The 14,953-nt window shown below is 33.6% G+C and overlaps 1 protein-coding gene across 1 annotated transcript; it reads right to left on the bottom strand.

Annotated features, from left to right (window-relative positions):
• Positions 1-563: 563 nt before the first annotated feature.
• LOC106787487 lies at positions 564-10,327 on the bottom strand. The gene is made up of 13 exons (XM_014749859.1): positions 10,241-10,327; positions 8,303-8,591; positions 6,353-6,780; positions 6,111-6,237; positions 5,834-6,019; positions 5,568-5,746; positions 5,405-5,490; positions 5,096-5,315; positions 4,706-5,008; positions 4,449-4,631; positions 4,307-4,357; positions 1,543-4,204; positions 564-1,456 (listed from the first exon to the last, which is right to left on the bottom strand). Exons 3-13 carry the CDS (start codon positions 6,396-6,398, stop codon positions 1,318-1,320), a joined length of 4,182 nt encoding a protein of 1,393 aa, XP_014605345.1. The 5' UTR covers positions 6,399-6,780; positions 8,303-8,591; positions 10,241-10,327; the 3' UTR covers positions 564-1,317.
• Between the last annotated feature and the right edge of the window lie 4,626 nt (positions 10,328-14,953).

Here is a 14,953-nt window from a genome sequence, read left to right on the forward strand (position 1 = left end):
ATAATGCAATGTTCATATTCGAAAAATCGTTTATGTACAAGGAGTACACGTTTGTTTTAGAAAACGAATGTTTCTTTTTTTCTGTTTCTCTCTCTCTCTTTTTTTTGTTTGTTTAAGAACAATGAATTTCTTTGATATTTGCCAAAATTTTACCGAGCTTCGTAACTTTCAGCTCACGTTTTCTACGATTTCCGAATTCAGTCGAGGCGTGACACATCGAGAACTTTGAAATCCGGGTCGCGACATACGAAAGTACATTTCGATTCTTCGTACTCCATTGTCTTTTTTCTTTTTTTTTTCTTTAACCGTCGTCAAAAGTAAACCACATTCGAGCGACGAACTCGATTCCTATCCGCAAGAGATTATCACGATCTTTCCTCTTTCCAAGTCAACGATTCTAATTAACCTAGCTCGCTTGAATATGAGTTTATTCATTTTATTTGTGCTTTTCCAATCTTTATGGCAAAGAATTATGTTGTTAAATATTTATACACACACACACAAAAAACTGCATCGGAAAATAACTTTTATTAATAAATTATCAATCGTAGCAGCGTATTTTTATTTGCTTATTGTTTCGAAATGTCGACAATTTATAGATCGTGAAACGTGTTATTGAAATTTAAATAAATCTACGAAATTTGGAAATAAAGAACAGAAGTCGTTTGACGATGAGATAGATAACGAAAAAAAAAGAAAAAAAAGAGAAAAAAAAAGGAGAGAAAATTATGAGGAAATTAAAAATCAGGCCGTTATACGTATGTATAAATGCGCGTAGGATTTGAGGGATGAATTTTAAGAGGAATACGAGAAGAGACAGATGAAATGCAACGGGTTGGAAACTGCATCTGAAAATAGTCGAGAGATGCTCCAGACATAGACGGCTGAGTTTAAAAGCGGAATAAAACTAGGCTACATTCCGTTCTAACGTAGAATTGTGTGTTTGCATAATCTATGTATCATTCGTATAGCCATCCACTTAACGTAATTATTTTATTCTCCTGTGATTCATTTAAATTGTATACATTGTAGTAGATAAGTCTCGTCGTCAACTTTTTCAATTTAACAGAAACGATCGTGAGAGATCGTAAGTGTCACTAATGACAAGTAAGCAAAAGCTATTATTATCTCTAGGAAACTAGGTCTACGAAAATAAATACAAACGTAATGAAAATAAAGTATGAACCTGATAATAAATAGCATGAGAAGGTAATGATGTGGTTAACGATATAATAAAATAAAATAAAATAATAGGAAATAAAAAAAAAAATAAAATAAAATGAAATAATAGCTTTCTAAACTACCGAGAAACGTAAATTAAGAGGCTAATTTACTGGTTTTAATTAGAGGCTTAGGCAATTCCTTGGCGCTGATACTTTCGTCGGATGTAATATTAGGCATCTCCAAAATGGACGACAGTCTTGGATTTTCTTCGGAATTAAGCCAGTTATTTTTTCTGTGAAAGGGCCAATTATATATCGTTTGATTAATATAAATAAATATCAAATACATTAGTAGAAAAAAACAAATGCAATTACGTACTTCTGTAAATCGTTTAAAGTTGTGACACTTTCGATGTTCTCGGAAAAAGATCCGTCGAGATCGTCGTTAGCGTAAATCTCGTCAGGATCATCGATCACTAAAGTAGGAGTCGTTACAAATTTAGTGTCGTCATTTTGAATCACGTGTGCTTTCGTAAGCACATCAGTGAAATTAAATTCAACGAGGGTTTCGTTTTCTCCCAGGATTTCTCTTGTCTCACTGTGAATAACATCGTCCTTCGCAAAATGATGATAATATTTCGAGATATCGTCCTCCATTTTCTCGGGGTAACGATGCAAAACATTTTTATCGTAATAGTACTGGCCGGGTTTTCCTTCGTTTTGTCGAAGTTCCAAAGGTCTTGGAATTTCAGCATTGATTTTATTAACTGGTCTATAACCGGAGGATCCAGGATGTCGAACTGTCTCGATACTTTCCGTGACAATGGTAACACTTTGTATTTTAATCGGCCTTGAAATTTCATCATTGGTCGGAATTTTTGTCGAATGTTGTACAGAAAAATGAGAAATTGGTTTTCCTTGATAAGAGATATCATCGTTTATGACAAAAGGTTTGCTGTTTGGATTGTTCAACGGATTAGTTTGATAAAAGGAATTGCTCGTTGATTTATCTGGTTTTATTGTAGGTCTTTGCTGATAGATAGTCTCTTTAAATAAATCCGCTTGGTATGATGGAGGAACTTTTGTCGAACCAAAATCATTTTGAACGATCATAGGCGTTTTAATTGGTCTTTTTTGATAGGATGATTCTTCATGTAATATAGGAGGAAAATCGGGTCTTTTGGTCGGTCCTGGCTGATAAGATGGAATATCGGTCCATTTGCTCGGATTATTAAGGATTGGATTTTTTGTGGCTTCTTCTTGATAAGGTTGCACATTCGCTAATAGATTTTCTGAGCTATTTTGATTATTTTGTTTATTTAATTCTATCGAGTAAGATGTATCCAATGGTTTCTTATTATAAATATTAGGATTATCTTCGTTATCAGGTCTATTTATTGGTCTATTCTGATAACTGTTTGTTTCTTGCAGGCCATATGGTTCATTGTAAGGTCTGCTCGAAGAAAGTGCATATCCATCGTCTTTTTGTACATTAATCGAATATTTCCAAGTTTCCGATTGGTCTTTGTTGTAAGGTTTGTTAATGGGTACATTTTGACCATGGCTGTAATCGGGTTGTGCGGAATGTAAATTTTCATCTTGTATGGTACTTGGTATTTGTTGAGGCCAGTATTCTGGTTTGTTGTTTACATTGTGATTGTAATTTGGATTAGCAATAATATCTGAGCTAAGTTGCTGCGCGTAAGACTGATAGCTTGGCTCGAATTGTGGTTTAGGTTTTATCCACGGAGATGGACTTGTTCCTTGATAATGTTGCATCGTAGATGGTGTGTTGTAAGAGGGATTGTAATAACTTGAATGACTTTCGTCTTGATGAATGGGTCTTTGCGGAGTTGTTAATTGTTGGGCGTGCATGTAGTAGGTGTATAATGTTGGTCTTGGACTCGTAGGAGTTAAGTTGTCGTAAACAATGTCTTCGGGTTTATAATTTGGTCTGTAACCATAATTCAGTGGATTTGGGTTGTTAGGATCGTTATAAGCATATGGGACATATGGTTTCATGTTCTGTGAAGTTTCAAATCTTTCAGGAATAAAAGTTGGTATTGGTTTTGGAGGTGGTCTATGAATAGGAATGTTCAATGATCCTTGATCATACGATAATGGATTGTATTGTCCATAAGGTTGATAATTAAAATTTTCCGGTTTAGGGATATCCTTGTTACTTTGAGTTGTAGTTTGTATTTGAATGTACGAACCATAAATTGCATCATTCACGAAGACGGGTGAATTAACTGCATTATTTTGAACGACTATGGTTACGTTATCCGGTGGACCGAAAGGTTTTTTCACGACAATTCTATTATGCTGATTGATATTAGCTTTAACGGGTTTAGTTTTTTGTGATAAAACCTTCGTTTGTTCTCTCGCGTTGATATTAACATTTTCTTTTGTCCCCTCTTGTCTATTCGTAACAGATCTGCTAGTTGTACTACGAATTCGATCAATTTTCTTTCTTTCTGATACATGTAAATCACCCGATTCACTTCTTTGTTCCGATTGTTGTTCGGTCCAAGGTTCAAGCCTGAACTGTGTCATTATTTCATCATTACAAGCAACACGTTGATTTCTGAATGCATCAGCTACTAGAAAAACGAACGGTTGAATGGTTTTAATATTATCCATCGTAAGACAAAGAACTTGGGAGAACGTGATACGTCTGATTTGTTGAAGTTGTCGAGAAGTAAATCCACTTTCTTCTTTGTCATTTTCATACCAAAATCGATCGCCACGTCGAAGATTACTAAATTGTTGTGCAATTATGCAAGCAAACGTTGGCCCGACTAAACCACCGCGAACTGATTTTTCAGCTAATCCAGCTGGATACAAATCAATGTCTTCCACCGAAGAATATAAAGTTCTAAGCTTAAATATAGTATTAGGTGACATAATATTCTCAAGATCAGCAAAACTCTTGATGGGAGACAAGCCGCATGGTTCTCGCCAATCAACGTATGGTGGTATACCATGATCTCGTCCTCTTTGAATATTAAGAGATGCCAGATCCATTCCGAAAGGGAAACCTGGCGTTTGAAACAGATGACGTGTCAATTCTTTCGTTATAAATTCATCCCTTCTCTGCGAAGGTTGGTTCATTAATCCTAAAATAAGACGGTCTACCGAACCTGCCGTTTCCAAATTTTCGGGATTTCTAAATTCGTCGTGGATTGATACATCTGATGAACAAAGTATAATGCCAATGAAAATAATGAAATAAATCAATCGGATGATCCCAACAATCGATAATAAATCAAATTATAATCTTACTATTAAATAAACGTCGATGATTTCTGTCAAATCGTAGGAAACTATGCTGAACCAAAGAATGTCCGAAACGATAAGCAGCTGTTGAGAAAGAATTTGCTATAGTAGGATTAACGGAAGGATCGTAACCATCGTAATAGCCCTTTGTCAGAACTTCTAGATCGAATACCTTCATTACCTCGTTTCCTGTAAATTCCAATAAAATATAACAAATTTGTTGTAAATAAATCTCTCCTAGATAATATTTTATTAATATTTACCTAATACTATCGGTAAGAACTCGCGATAAGTAATATGCTGTACAATAGCGCCGATAATTTTACGAGTTTCTTGGAATATTTTTTCGTCTCTCCAATTAGGATTCAATTCGCCAAGTTTAATTGCTAATCTATTGTGAAATCTTAAAAATACAATATGTAAGGATGTTAGAGCTGGTTGTTCACTTAAACGACCATCACCTGCTCTGAAACAATTCGTTGATAAAGAACCTTGTTTGCAAAGATCCGAATCTTGTCTGAAGAACGAAGTTCGTTGGGATTGAATTATACCGTATTGCAATAAACCTGAAATTTTTTTTTTTTTTTAGATAATTCTTATTATCAAAGAAGAAAATCGTTGAATTTGAGTTTGATTGTAAATTTTCATTCTACCGTTTTTAAACATTCGAAGATTATCACTTTGAAAAGAATTGCTGCTGTACACCGTGGATGCATCTAAATAACTCGTAACTTGAGTTAATTGTTCTCTAGCACCAAACAGACAATCTTCTCTTGGTGCTGATCCACTTCTAAGAAATTCCAAACACTTGATACCAAAACGACCAAAGAAACTATCCTGAGGGTTTACCGCTATTGGTAAACATTCTGGATGCTAAAATACCACGACAAAAAACGAATTATATTTATAATTTATTTTCTGAATAAGATAATGTGTTTATCAAATGAAATATTATCACTTACCAATAATTCAAAAGGTTGAAACCCAAGACCCGAATTCAAACAACATTGAGGTACCGATCCATTGAAGCCTCTGCTTTGTCCAGTTGCTTTAAAAAGACACAAGATATATTAGACTTTGATAAAAATATAATTATTCTGTTCATGATCGAATATATATATGTACCTGTTAAATCATGATCTATGAATTGACCCCATTGCATTAACATATGTGTAACAGATGCCAATTGTATGTCTTCATCCTCATGTAACACGTCGGAAATTACACGTGCACTTGGCAATGGATTACCGTCCCTTGATCTTCTGATACTTTGTATACCGTCATTATAATTAGGTGGTAAGAATCTAATCGATAAGAGGAACATATTAATTACATATTCAACATTTCAAGAATGTGAATATTCGTAATAGAAAACGACAAAAATTCTAAACCTTTGCATAGTTGACATTGCTGATCCCCACCAAGGATTCTTAAGATTATTACAACTTCCATCCGAAGTTCTATATCTTAAACTAGCTGCTGGACATTGAGGAGTTCCTCTTCTCGGACATTGGCGTTGGAATCTCGTTGTTTGACCTTTGCGAGCAAGAGGAAGTTCTCTCGATAAATCGGGAAATCTATAAATAACGATTAAATAAATATTCTTTGCTATTAATCATAAAAAAGATGAGAGAGAGAGAGAGAGAGAGACAAAAAAAAGAAACAAACTTTTTGACAAACATAGTTGCGCCTTCGAGAACTGCATAACCAAATTTAGCAAGCATCCTAGCTTCTTCGGTTTGATCATTGAATGTTGCAACGTATTTTGCTGGATTGTCAGCTTTCAGATAGAGACCTACAAATTTGAAAAAAAAAAACAAAATTTGTATTATTTTTCCTTTCCTTTTTTTATTATGATAGCATTTCGTTTCTCGTTTTTTATTCATACAAATGAATAATTAATTAATTACCCATAGAATATAATTTCGGTTCTTTGACGTTGTAAAGATCATGCATCGCTTGCAATCCAAAATCAACAGCTTCAATAATATCCTCCTCACGAGGTCCCCAATTTTCTTGATTATCTCGACTCTCGAGTTCGTAAGTTGTAATGTTATTCGTTGAATGATCACTGTACTTTTTCGAATCATATTTTCCGACAATTTCGAAAGTTTCGATTTCGTATTTACTCGTTTTCTCGTTGTTACCAAAGTTTCTTCTAAAATTCGTTTGATTTTCTTCAAAGTTTCTCTGCTCTGATACAGTAGTTTGCGTTGTAGAATGGTTAAATTCTACATTGGTAAATATTTCTTTTGTATAATTTATTGTAGGGTAAATAATAGGAGTGCTTTCTTCCGGTTGAGATCGTACGGTCCAGAAGAAAGTAACGAAAACGACGCTGAAAATATAATAAAAAAGAGATCAAAGAATTTCATTAAAAAGAAAAAGAACAAATATTCATTTTGAAATAGATAGAGGGGGGATAGAAATAAATTTACGAATTTGATGAAGTGATCATTCGTTAGGAATGAGAAGTGTAACGGGATCGCCAATTGTAAGACGCCATAGGCGATATAAAAATGAAATCATATTGGCTTTCGTATTCGTGTCGATGATGAACCATGATGTGTTAATAATGAAAATAATGAGGAACCATTCGATCTAATTTCTAATTTAAAAATACCAAATTGAAGAAAGAAAATACATATATAAATTAAACAAGATCATTTTTCTTTTTTACTTACATACATTTATGATATTAATAATGACTAATAACAATAGTAAAATAATATTGAAATTAAAAAGTCTGTCATATGATAAAATAAAAAAAAGAAAAATAGACAAAGAAAAACGAATGGAATAATATAAAAAAAATACGTCGTTCGCGTAAACTCACACAATTCTTAGATGCATGTCGAAACGTCGAGGAACGTCTCGGTAGCAAATTCAATTCCGTTGGTACATCCTCTCTGGAGATGACAGCGACTTTCTCTTCGTAAAGGGAAAAGGGTCTCTCAAGCTCGGCGATAAGATTTTTTCGAGTGGAAAGTGAAGTAAAGGAATAAAAGGGGTATAAAAAAAAAAAAGAAAAGAAAAGATAAATTCGCGCGAAAGAAAGAATTCGTCTTTGTTGTCTTTCGTTGTCGATGTCGACCTTCACGAGGACGGTTTGAACATATACTAACAGTCTTCGAAGCTGGTCGACCGGTCTTATTCCCGAAGAAATCCGAAGTGCCCTACGCCTCCGGCTAACTTTTGCGCTCTTTGTTACGCCCCGTTCGTTCCATCATTCATTATTTTTTGTATTTTTTCTTTCCCTCTCTCTCTCTCTCTCTCTTTTTATTTTTGCCGCAAAGATTTTTACTGTTAGCCAATAAGGCAACACGCGATCCCATCGATCGATGCCGATCCATCCATCTTTTCGTTCATCCGGATGAAAAGGACGAGGTAATGTTTTATATGTTTCCGCTCGCGTGGGCTCAAGTTTCAAGTCTTTTACGACGACATATGAGTGAAAGAGAGAGAGAGAGAGAGAGAGGGAACGAGGAAGATGAAATGAGGTGAAGATAATGATGGAGTTTGTATAGCACTCAAATTCTTTTTTTTTCTTAAGCAATTTTTTGAATAACCTATTACGAGTGAGATAATATGTGAACGTGAAAGAGAAGAAGGAGGTTTTGCGAGGATGTACGACGAATTATTGTGATTAACGGAAAGACATTTTTACGATGACGTTTTACTCTAGACAACTTCAAATTATTCGATACATTGACCTAAATATTTCTCTCCTACTTATTACGGACGATCATACTTTTATGGGGAGAAAATAACTATCTTGTTATACTTACGCGTAAAAGGATGGGAATGTGGGATTAACAAAAAAAAGTATAACAAATTGGATATTAATTTATTATATTTACCTGTAAATCAACGTCTTGCTGCTTTTTCCCGAGCTTGCAAGCTCGCGATTGCTTTTCCCGAACCGTAAAGGACCTTTGCACGTACTTGAACTCTTCTCGTTGCCGCGTAATTTGAAGCAGACGTCGTCGATTGTGGACTTCCGCTTGTGCCACCGGAAGTCCCACCTAACTGCAATGTACCACCGCCATAATTCGTTCCTCTGCAGCTCGTGCAACCTTCCGACATAGTTTCTCTCTCTTGTGTCACGTTTAAAAATAATTCTTCCGTTTATTTTCTCGTTAATCACGACTGCGAAATATAAAATTGCACATTAATTATGGAATTTAATTATTGTAATATAGAATTATGTAACATATCATGATATTGTCATTGGAAATTTTGTGGATAGTTTACGAAATTAGATCTTACAATTTTAGATCTTACAATTAGCTAGGAAATAAATCAATAATATTGTGTTAGTAGTTAGAAATGTCTGCGCCCGAAATGTTGCAACCCGTTCTACGTGATAGGTAACATGATGAATGTGTATAATGCCAGGGGCAGAAAATTTTGAACGATCTTTGCTTATCGTCCTTTCATCGACGTGTAATTAACCTTCACGAGTTAATCGATAGCTACTATCACACGCCAGCGTAATTAATTAAGAATAATTACTTTCTATCGCAGAGTACGATCTTTCTATTCCTCTCGTTTTCTCTATTTGTCGAACAGAATACTCTAATTGCTTTTCTATTTGTTATTACGAACTCTGATGCACATATCAAACCTACTTATACTGTGTATTCTGAGTTAATTTAATCAATTCATTTATCTCAAATATAATATCTCTTATAATTTTGTTTGATTTTAAATAGAAAAAAGGAAATATTGATATATCCAGATAGATTTCATTGAATCCAACTAATTTCTTCCTTGCTATTTGTTATTTCTTCATAGTTGAAGTAACGTGAGCCTTTGGTGATTAACGTACGAAGTAAAGTTCCGATTCGTATGCCCGTTCACCATAAATCCGGGAAAATTTAGGTTAATTATCTTAACGACGACATAAGGTAAGCTTTCCTAGGAACGACTTTACGGGGAAATAAAAAAAGTAGACTTCTAGATATTTCCTTAGATCGAATGACGACTATAAATTTCACAAGTAGGTATTTAGATGAAGGAAGAAAATCGTTACGTCGGGAAACCCGAAGTAAGAAACTTTGCTTTCGTTATTTTTCTTTTAATTTTCATTTAATAATGAATTTTCATTCTCATTTCGTTGCATCGTGAAAGGCGCATTCGACATTTATGCTGACACAATAGAAAGGTAGATGAAGATCTAGTATTATATTATTCTTCGAGTCTCTTGTACCACTAATTGACTCTAATTATTACGCGATATAATAAGTCAAATTACAGAGTAACGAAGATAATTTTCATTCGCCGTCGTTTCGGCTTATGTTTCTCTTTTAGACCGTAAATCATACAAATTTCACTTTGCATAGTTCGAAACTGTTATTAAAAAAACTATTCTAGTATAGTAATACGATAAGAACGGTATGATTTGTCGGTAGTAACAATGAGTTATTAATTCCAGATACATCGAACCAGATCGTACAAGACTAATCGACTGCTTATCCGTAATTGTATCTCTTGTAAATGAATCTTCATAAATTATAACATAGAAATTAGGAAGTTTTATATTTAACGAAGTCACGATGTTAAATAAATTACAAAGTAAATATAATTCTAATCTAGAACGATTCGAAGAATTGAATTAGACGATTTTCTTGACTCTTTATTATACACTATATAAAACAACATTTAAGCAATGATAATTTATCAGAATTGTTTGTGTCGAAAATAATAATGAATAAATTAATAATAAACTTATATATATATATAAATGAAGTATTCGAAGAATAAAATAGCACAGAATAATAGATTCACTTCCTTACCGTTATTCCGTTTAATTCGTTGTTCGGTGCATTCGGTATTCAAACAAATCGTATTAATATCGAACTCTAAAATATTATTATTTTCAAATGATATTTAAACTTCCCTCGTTAATATGAAAAGGCACGTATTTTGATTATATCACGTGGTTGGCGAAAAAGGGTTGGAATTGGATTCGGCTTTTCTAACAGAGTATTACCTTCTTGCGACTATTCGCGTATTCTATGGCGTTCGAAACATAAGTGCGAATAAACGGCGGGAGTTTACAAATGGCGAACAAGACAAAGTGATCCGCGTCCGCGGTGCGCACCGAACGAACTGATCCTCGGCCTTCCAAATACTCGCTTGGTAAGGCTTCACCGAGCCAGCTCGTTTCTCTTTTCTTCCTCTTTTTCTTTCTTTCATCGTCATCGTCATCGTTGTCTTCGTCGTCGTCGTCCTCGTCCTCGTCGTTGTCGTTGTCGTTGCCATCAACAGCCATCGACTTTGCGACAAGAGGGGGAGACAATATTATTTCAATTATATTCAAGACATTTCTAATGAATAATCCTAAGGCAATCATCAATACAATATTTTGTTTAGTTCATTATTAATTATACAAATAATTTATTTCAATTACATATCTGTAACACTAATAGTTGATACTTTTCGAAAACCCAATAGAATGAAAATCACTTTATAAGAGCTATCGTTTAAGAAAAGAAGAATTCATTAGAAAAAATTAAACAATTATATATATATTCAAATTTAATGAAAACTATACTTTAATAAATATATACATACTAAAAATGTAATAAATTTTCATAAATTATAAACGTTACGATAGAAGAACAATGAAAGATACGGAGTCTGTTCTATGGCAAGGTTTAAACATCTGACTCATGTTTGAGTTTTTTGGTCTATCATCTATGGATGGTGACAAAGAAAGAGAAAAGGAAAAAGAGTTAAAGAAAGACAAAGAGAAATAGAAACAGAGAGAAAGAGAGGGAACTTCGAAAGCTAACCTTCGATTGGTAAAAATTCGACCGGCGAGTGGCCGGACCTTGCGCCCTGCATAATTCTTTCGTAATGCGCCTGCGCGAACAACAAAGAAAGAACAAAATGAAAGAAAGGGGGGGGGAAAGATCCGTGTAAAATGGAGTCTATATACCCAGTGACGGTTATGGGTGATCACAAACTTGTTGTATGTATATAAATGCATATATATATATGTATATATGTATGTATGATCGTATGTATTTACGCTTTTCTTCTTCGTCGAGCGTAAACGACACGACTCGCGACCTGAATCCTCTTCCTCTTTCAATACTCGCTCGACTTCTGGTATATTTCCCGAGGCTATTAATCCGCATCAAATCGTCCGAATCGAATGCTTCTTTTAAAACGCGTGACGATCACTTATAACTGAAATATCTAACTAGTTTCTTTCATATGTTAATAATTATCGAATAAATACATTTGATATAAATAAATGCTTCTTTCAAATCTCTAATCATTAAATATAATATAATGGTAAATAATATATATGTATTTGATCGTTTAAATATATTCATTTTCGTGTATTATATTAAGAAAATAACTGTTAATTATTTAATAAAGATTTATTAGATTTAAAGTGTAGGTCTAATATGTAGGTTGATCTAATCAGACTGTTTAATTTATGTTAATGTATGTATTTGAATAGTTTTAGAAAAATAAATTGGAAATAGTATATTTGATAGTTTAAATATTAATTTTTATATTAAGGAAATGAATAATGATTCATTTTTCAACGAAGATATATCGAATTCGAAGTGCACATCTACAAATTTAGGTTGAATTGATTAGAATAATTAATTTTGTATATTTTAATGTCATACTCTAGAGAGAAAAAGTATTTACATATATAATTTAAAAAGAATTGTTGACACATGTAAGATTGATAAATTGATCGATTATTCCTTTGAAATTTGTCCGCGAGAACTTGTGATAAGATGATATCATCAATATTTCTTTTCTAGGACAGAACCGCTCGATGGATATTTGCAAACGTGTTCCTTCCGATCTTTCACAAGCGATTAATTCAGAAAATATCAGTGATCGCGGTTTTAGATCCATGCTGAGGTCTAGATAAATGACTCGAATGACGATATCAACATGTTGTAACACGCATCTTGTAATTTATATTACGAAGAAACGTTTTCATATATTCAAATCTAAATGTATATTAAGAAAAGTTAAAAGAGATTAAATAATTCATATTTACGAATTTGTTATTTTGTAATCTTTAACAATATTTGAAAACGAGTTGAACGTTATATTTGAAATTGAATTTTACGAGCAAAAAGAACCAAACAATAGGCTTTAGGATAAGTCTTTCTATGGGATGGTAACTATACGAATCGTATATGTGGACGCCATTGTTCTCGTGTGAAGGGTCCGTAAGAAATTGTTTTACATGATATGGCACAAAGGACAGTCCATGATGACGTGTGGAAAATATAAATGTATCTGTGTATTTAGGTGCGTGTGCGTATAATGTATACGTATAGAAAAGAACCCACTTCTTCTTTCCCGAGCGTATCCAATTAAATGCCAAAGTGGACTGACTTCATACTGACCGCATAGTGTTGCGCTATCAGTATCGACAGTGGGTCAGTCAACAACGGGGTCAGCCGAGGGCGAATCCGGCGTGCGGTCGACCAATCGCGTTCGCTCCAACGACCGGCCCGTCGTGACAATGAGTATTAACTGTATATGCACGTGTAAAAACCGAATTGATGTTGGTCTTCCGCAATGGCGTAACATTGTCACTTAATGCATGATAAAAAAACATGGGAACATGTCAAAGAAAACAATAGAATTTAATTATACCATTAGGATTAATTGTAATTATTTTCTTTTATTCATTCTCTCGTATACCCTAAAATAAAGGTTTTTCAATTTCTGTCGATGTTACACACACATAGTATAATGTTCAAATAATTGATAATTTATATATTTGAAAAATCATAAGAAACAATTAATCAGAGTTCAAATATTTATCTTAAAAAGTTCTTGACTTTATTTTCAAAAATCACGTCGATATTATGACCTTTATGTGTTCATACACATTATGATATTATTACTTTAATAATACTTTTTAAACAAAATATTGCTTCGCGCCCGAACAAAATGCCGTTGCAATGCAATACTTGAAAAGTCAATAATACGAATTGAAAATGACTTTTTGTAATAATTATACCTTACGAAGATTATAAGAACGGAGCTCATATATATATATATATATATATTTTTTTTTTTTTCAATTGAGAAGAAGAAGAAAAGAAGCGTAAGAATTCGAAGAAATTCTTTACCGTTACGTCCGAGACGATTGCTTCTTTTCTCGGCAAATCCAAGATAAGAAAAAGAGCGCATAATTACGCTATGAGCCGGGAATAAATAAGGAGTAGGTGGTACGAGAGACGAGATGAGACGAGAAACAAGGTTTTAAGTAGGTCAGCAGGACTCTCGGTCGTGGGAAGTCCGGGTTCGTTTCTCGTTTAACCAGCAGGGCGGGCAAGTTCTGTTTGTGTCAGGGAAAATTACTGGGTGGTGTGTGTGTGTGTGTGTGAGAGAGAGAAAGAGAAAGAGAAAGAGAGAAAGAAAGAAGACTATAAAAGAAAAATAAAAGAGAAAGAAAAGTACAGACGTGACCGCGTAAAAGACGATATGACTCAAATACAATGGTACATTTTATTCTTTTTTCTTTTTTTTTTTTTTCTTTCTTCCATTTTTTTCGTGCGCTTCTCCTTCTTACACAGAACTGCCGCGCCGTCGAGACTGAAATGCGAATGATGAAGGGGGGGGGTGGGGGTGGTTGGGAGAGAGGGAGAGTAAGAGAAAAAATCAAAAAAGAGATTAAAAAAAGGGGGTGAAAGAAAATTTAGTTACAACCAAAATGTGCATTTCCTATACAAACATCGAATTTGTTATTTACTTAAATATTTCATCATAATATTATTGGTTTACGCATTCTTTCAAACTTTCTTTAAATCTTATAATTTTCAATTTTGTTGTTTTTGGTGCGAGGGACAGGGCGATCTTTTTACTATTCGTCTACTAGTTAAATGCGTGTACTTTTAATCTTACGCATTGTTTTTTTTTTTTTTTAGGCGTTATCATATAGTTACATCATGATAAATATACGCTTTCAGATAAAATAATCTCGCTAGTTTGCATCTCCTATCATCATAGTCGTTCAGTAATCTAATTTATTTACAAAGTCTAATATCCTTAGTTACTTGTTTCTATTTCCTTATAATCCTATTTCCTTATAATAAAGGAAAACCTTTGTTCCTATAGCTTATTTGGACATAACATACTTTTTTGGTTTTCCTCTCGTTTCTTCCATCTTCTTGCTTAATAGTTTTTTTCTCTTTTCATTATCCCTTCCTCTTGGTGTATAATTAACATCTATCTATTAATACTTATTTTTACATTAAACATCAATAAACATTCAGAGCTAATGAAATTTTGCATCATCCTGTTTCGATTATTTTCGCTGTTTCATCTTTGTGGAACATTCTTAAGCTATGCGATAGTAACAACCTCAGTTTTTTCTTTTTTTTTTTTTTTCTTCAATAAAAAAATATGTGCATCATACATTCTTGTTAAACATAAGTGGCCCCTCTGTGCACAATATATACTGCACAATGAATAAAAAATATTTATCATTCAAAATGTGGTACTTTCTA

The sequence above is a fragment of the Polistes canadensis genome, unplaced genomic scaffold (genome assembly GCF_001313835.1).
Source record: "Polistes canadensis isolate GaletaPanama2010 unplaced genomic scaffold, ASM131383v1 scaffold_102, whole genome shotgun sequence".
Lineage (NCBI taxonomy): Eukaryota > Metazoa > Arthropoda > Insecta > Hymenoptera > Vespidae > Polistes > Polistes canadensis.

Bases quoted from the DNA above. Each gene is read 5' to 3' on its own strand.
- LOC106787487 (XM_014749859.1), bottom strand. From the start codon at position 6,398: ATGCATGATCTTTACAACGTCAAAGAACCGAAATTATATTCTATGG. The intron at 6,238-6,352 runs GTAATTAATTAA...TCAAATTTGTAG, and splicing joins ACCGAAATTATATTCTATGG to GTCTCTATCTGAAAGCTGAC. The intron at 4,358-4,448 runs GTAAGATTATAA...TTTGTTCATCAG, and splicing joins TCATCGACGTTTATTTAATA to ATGTATCAATCCACGACGAA.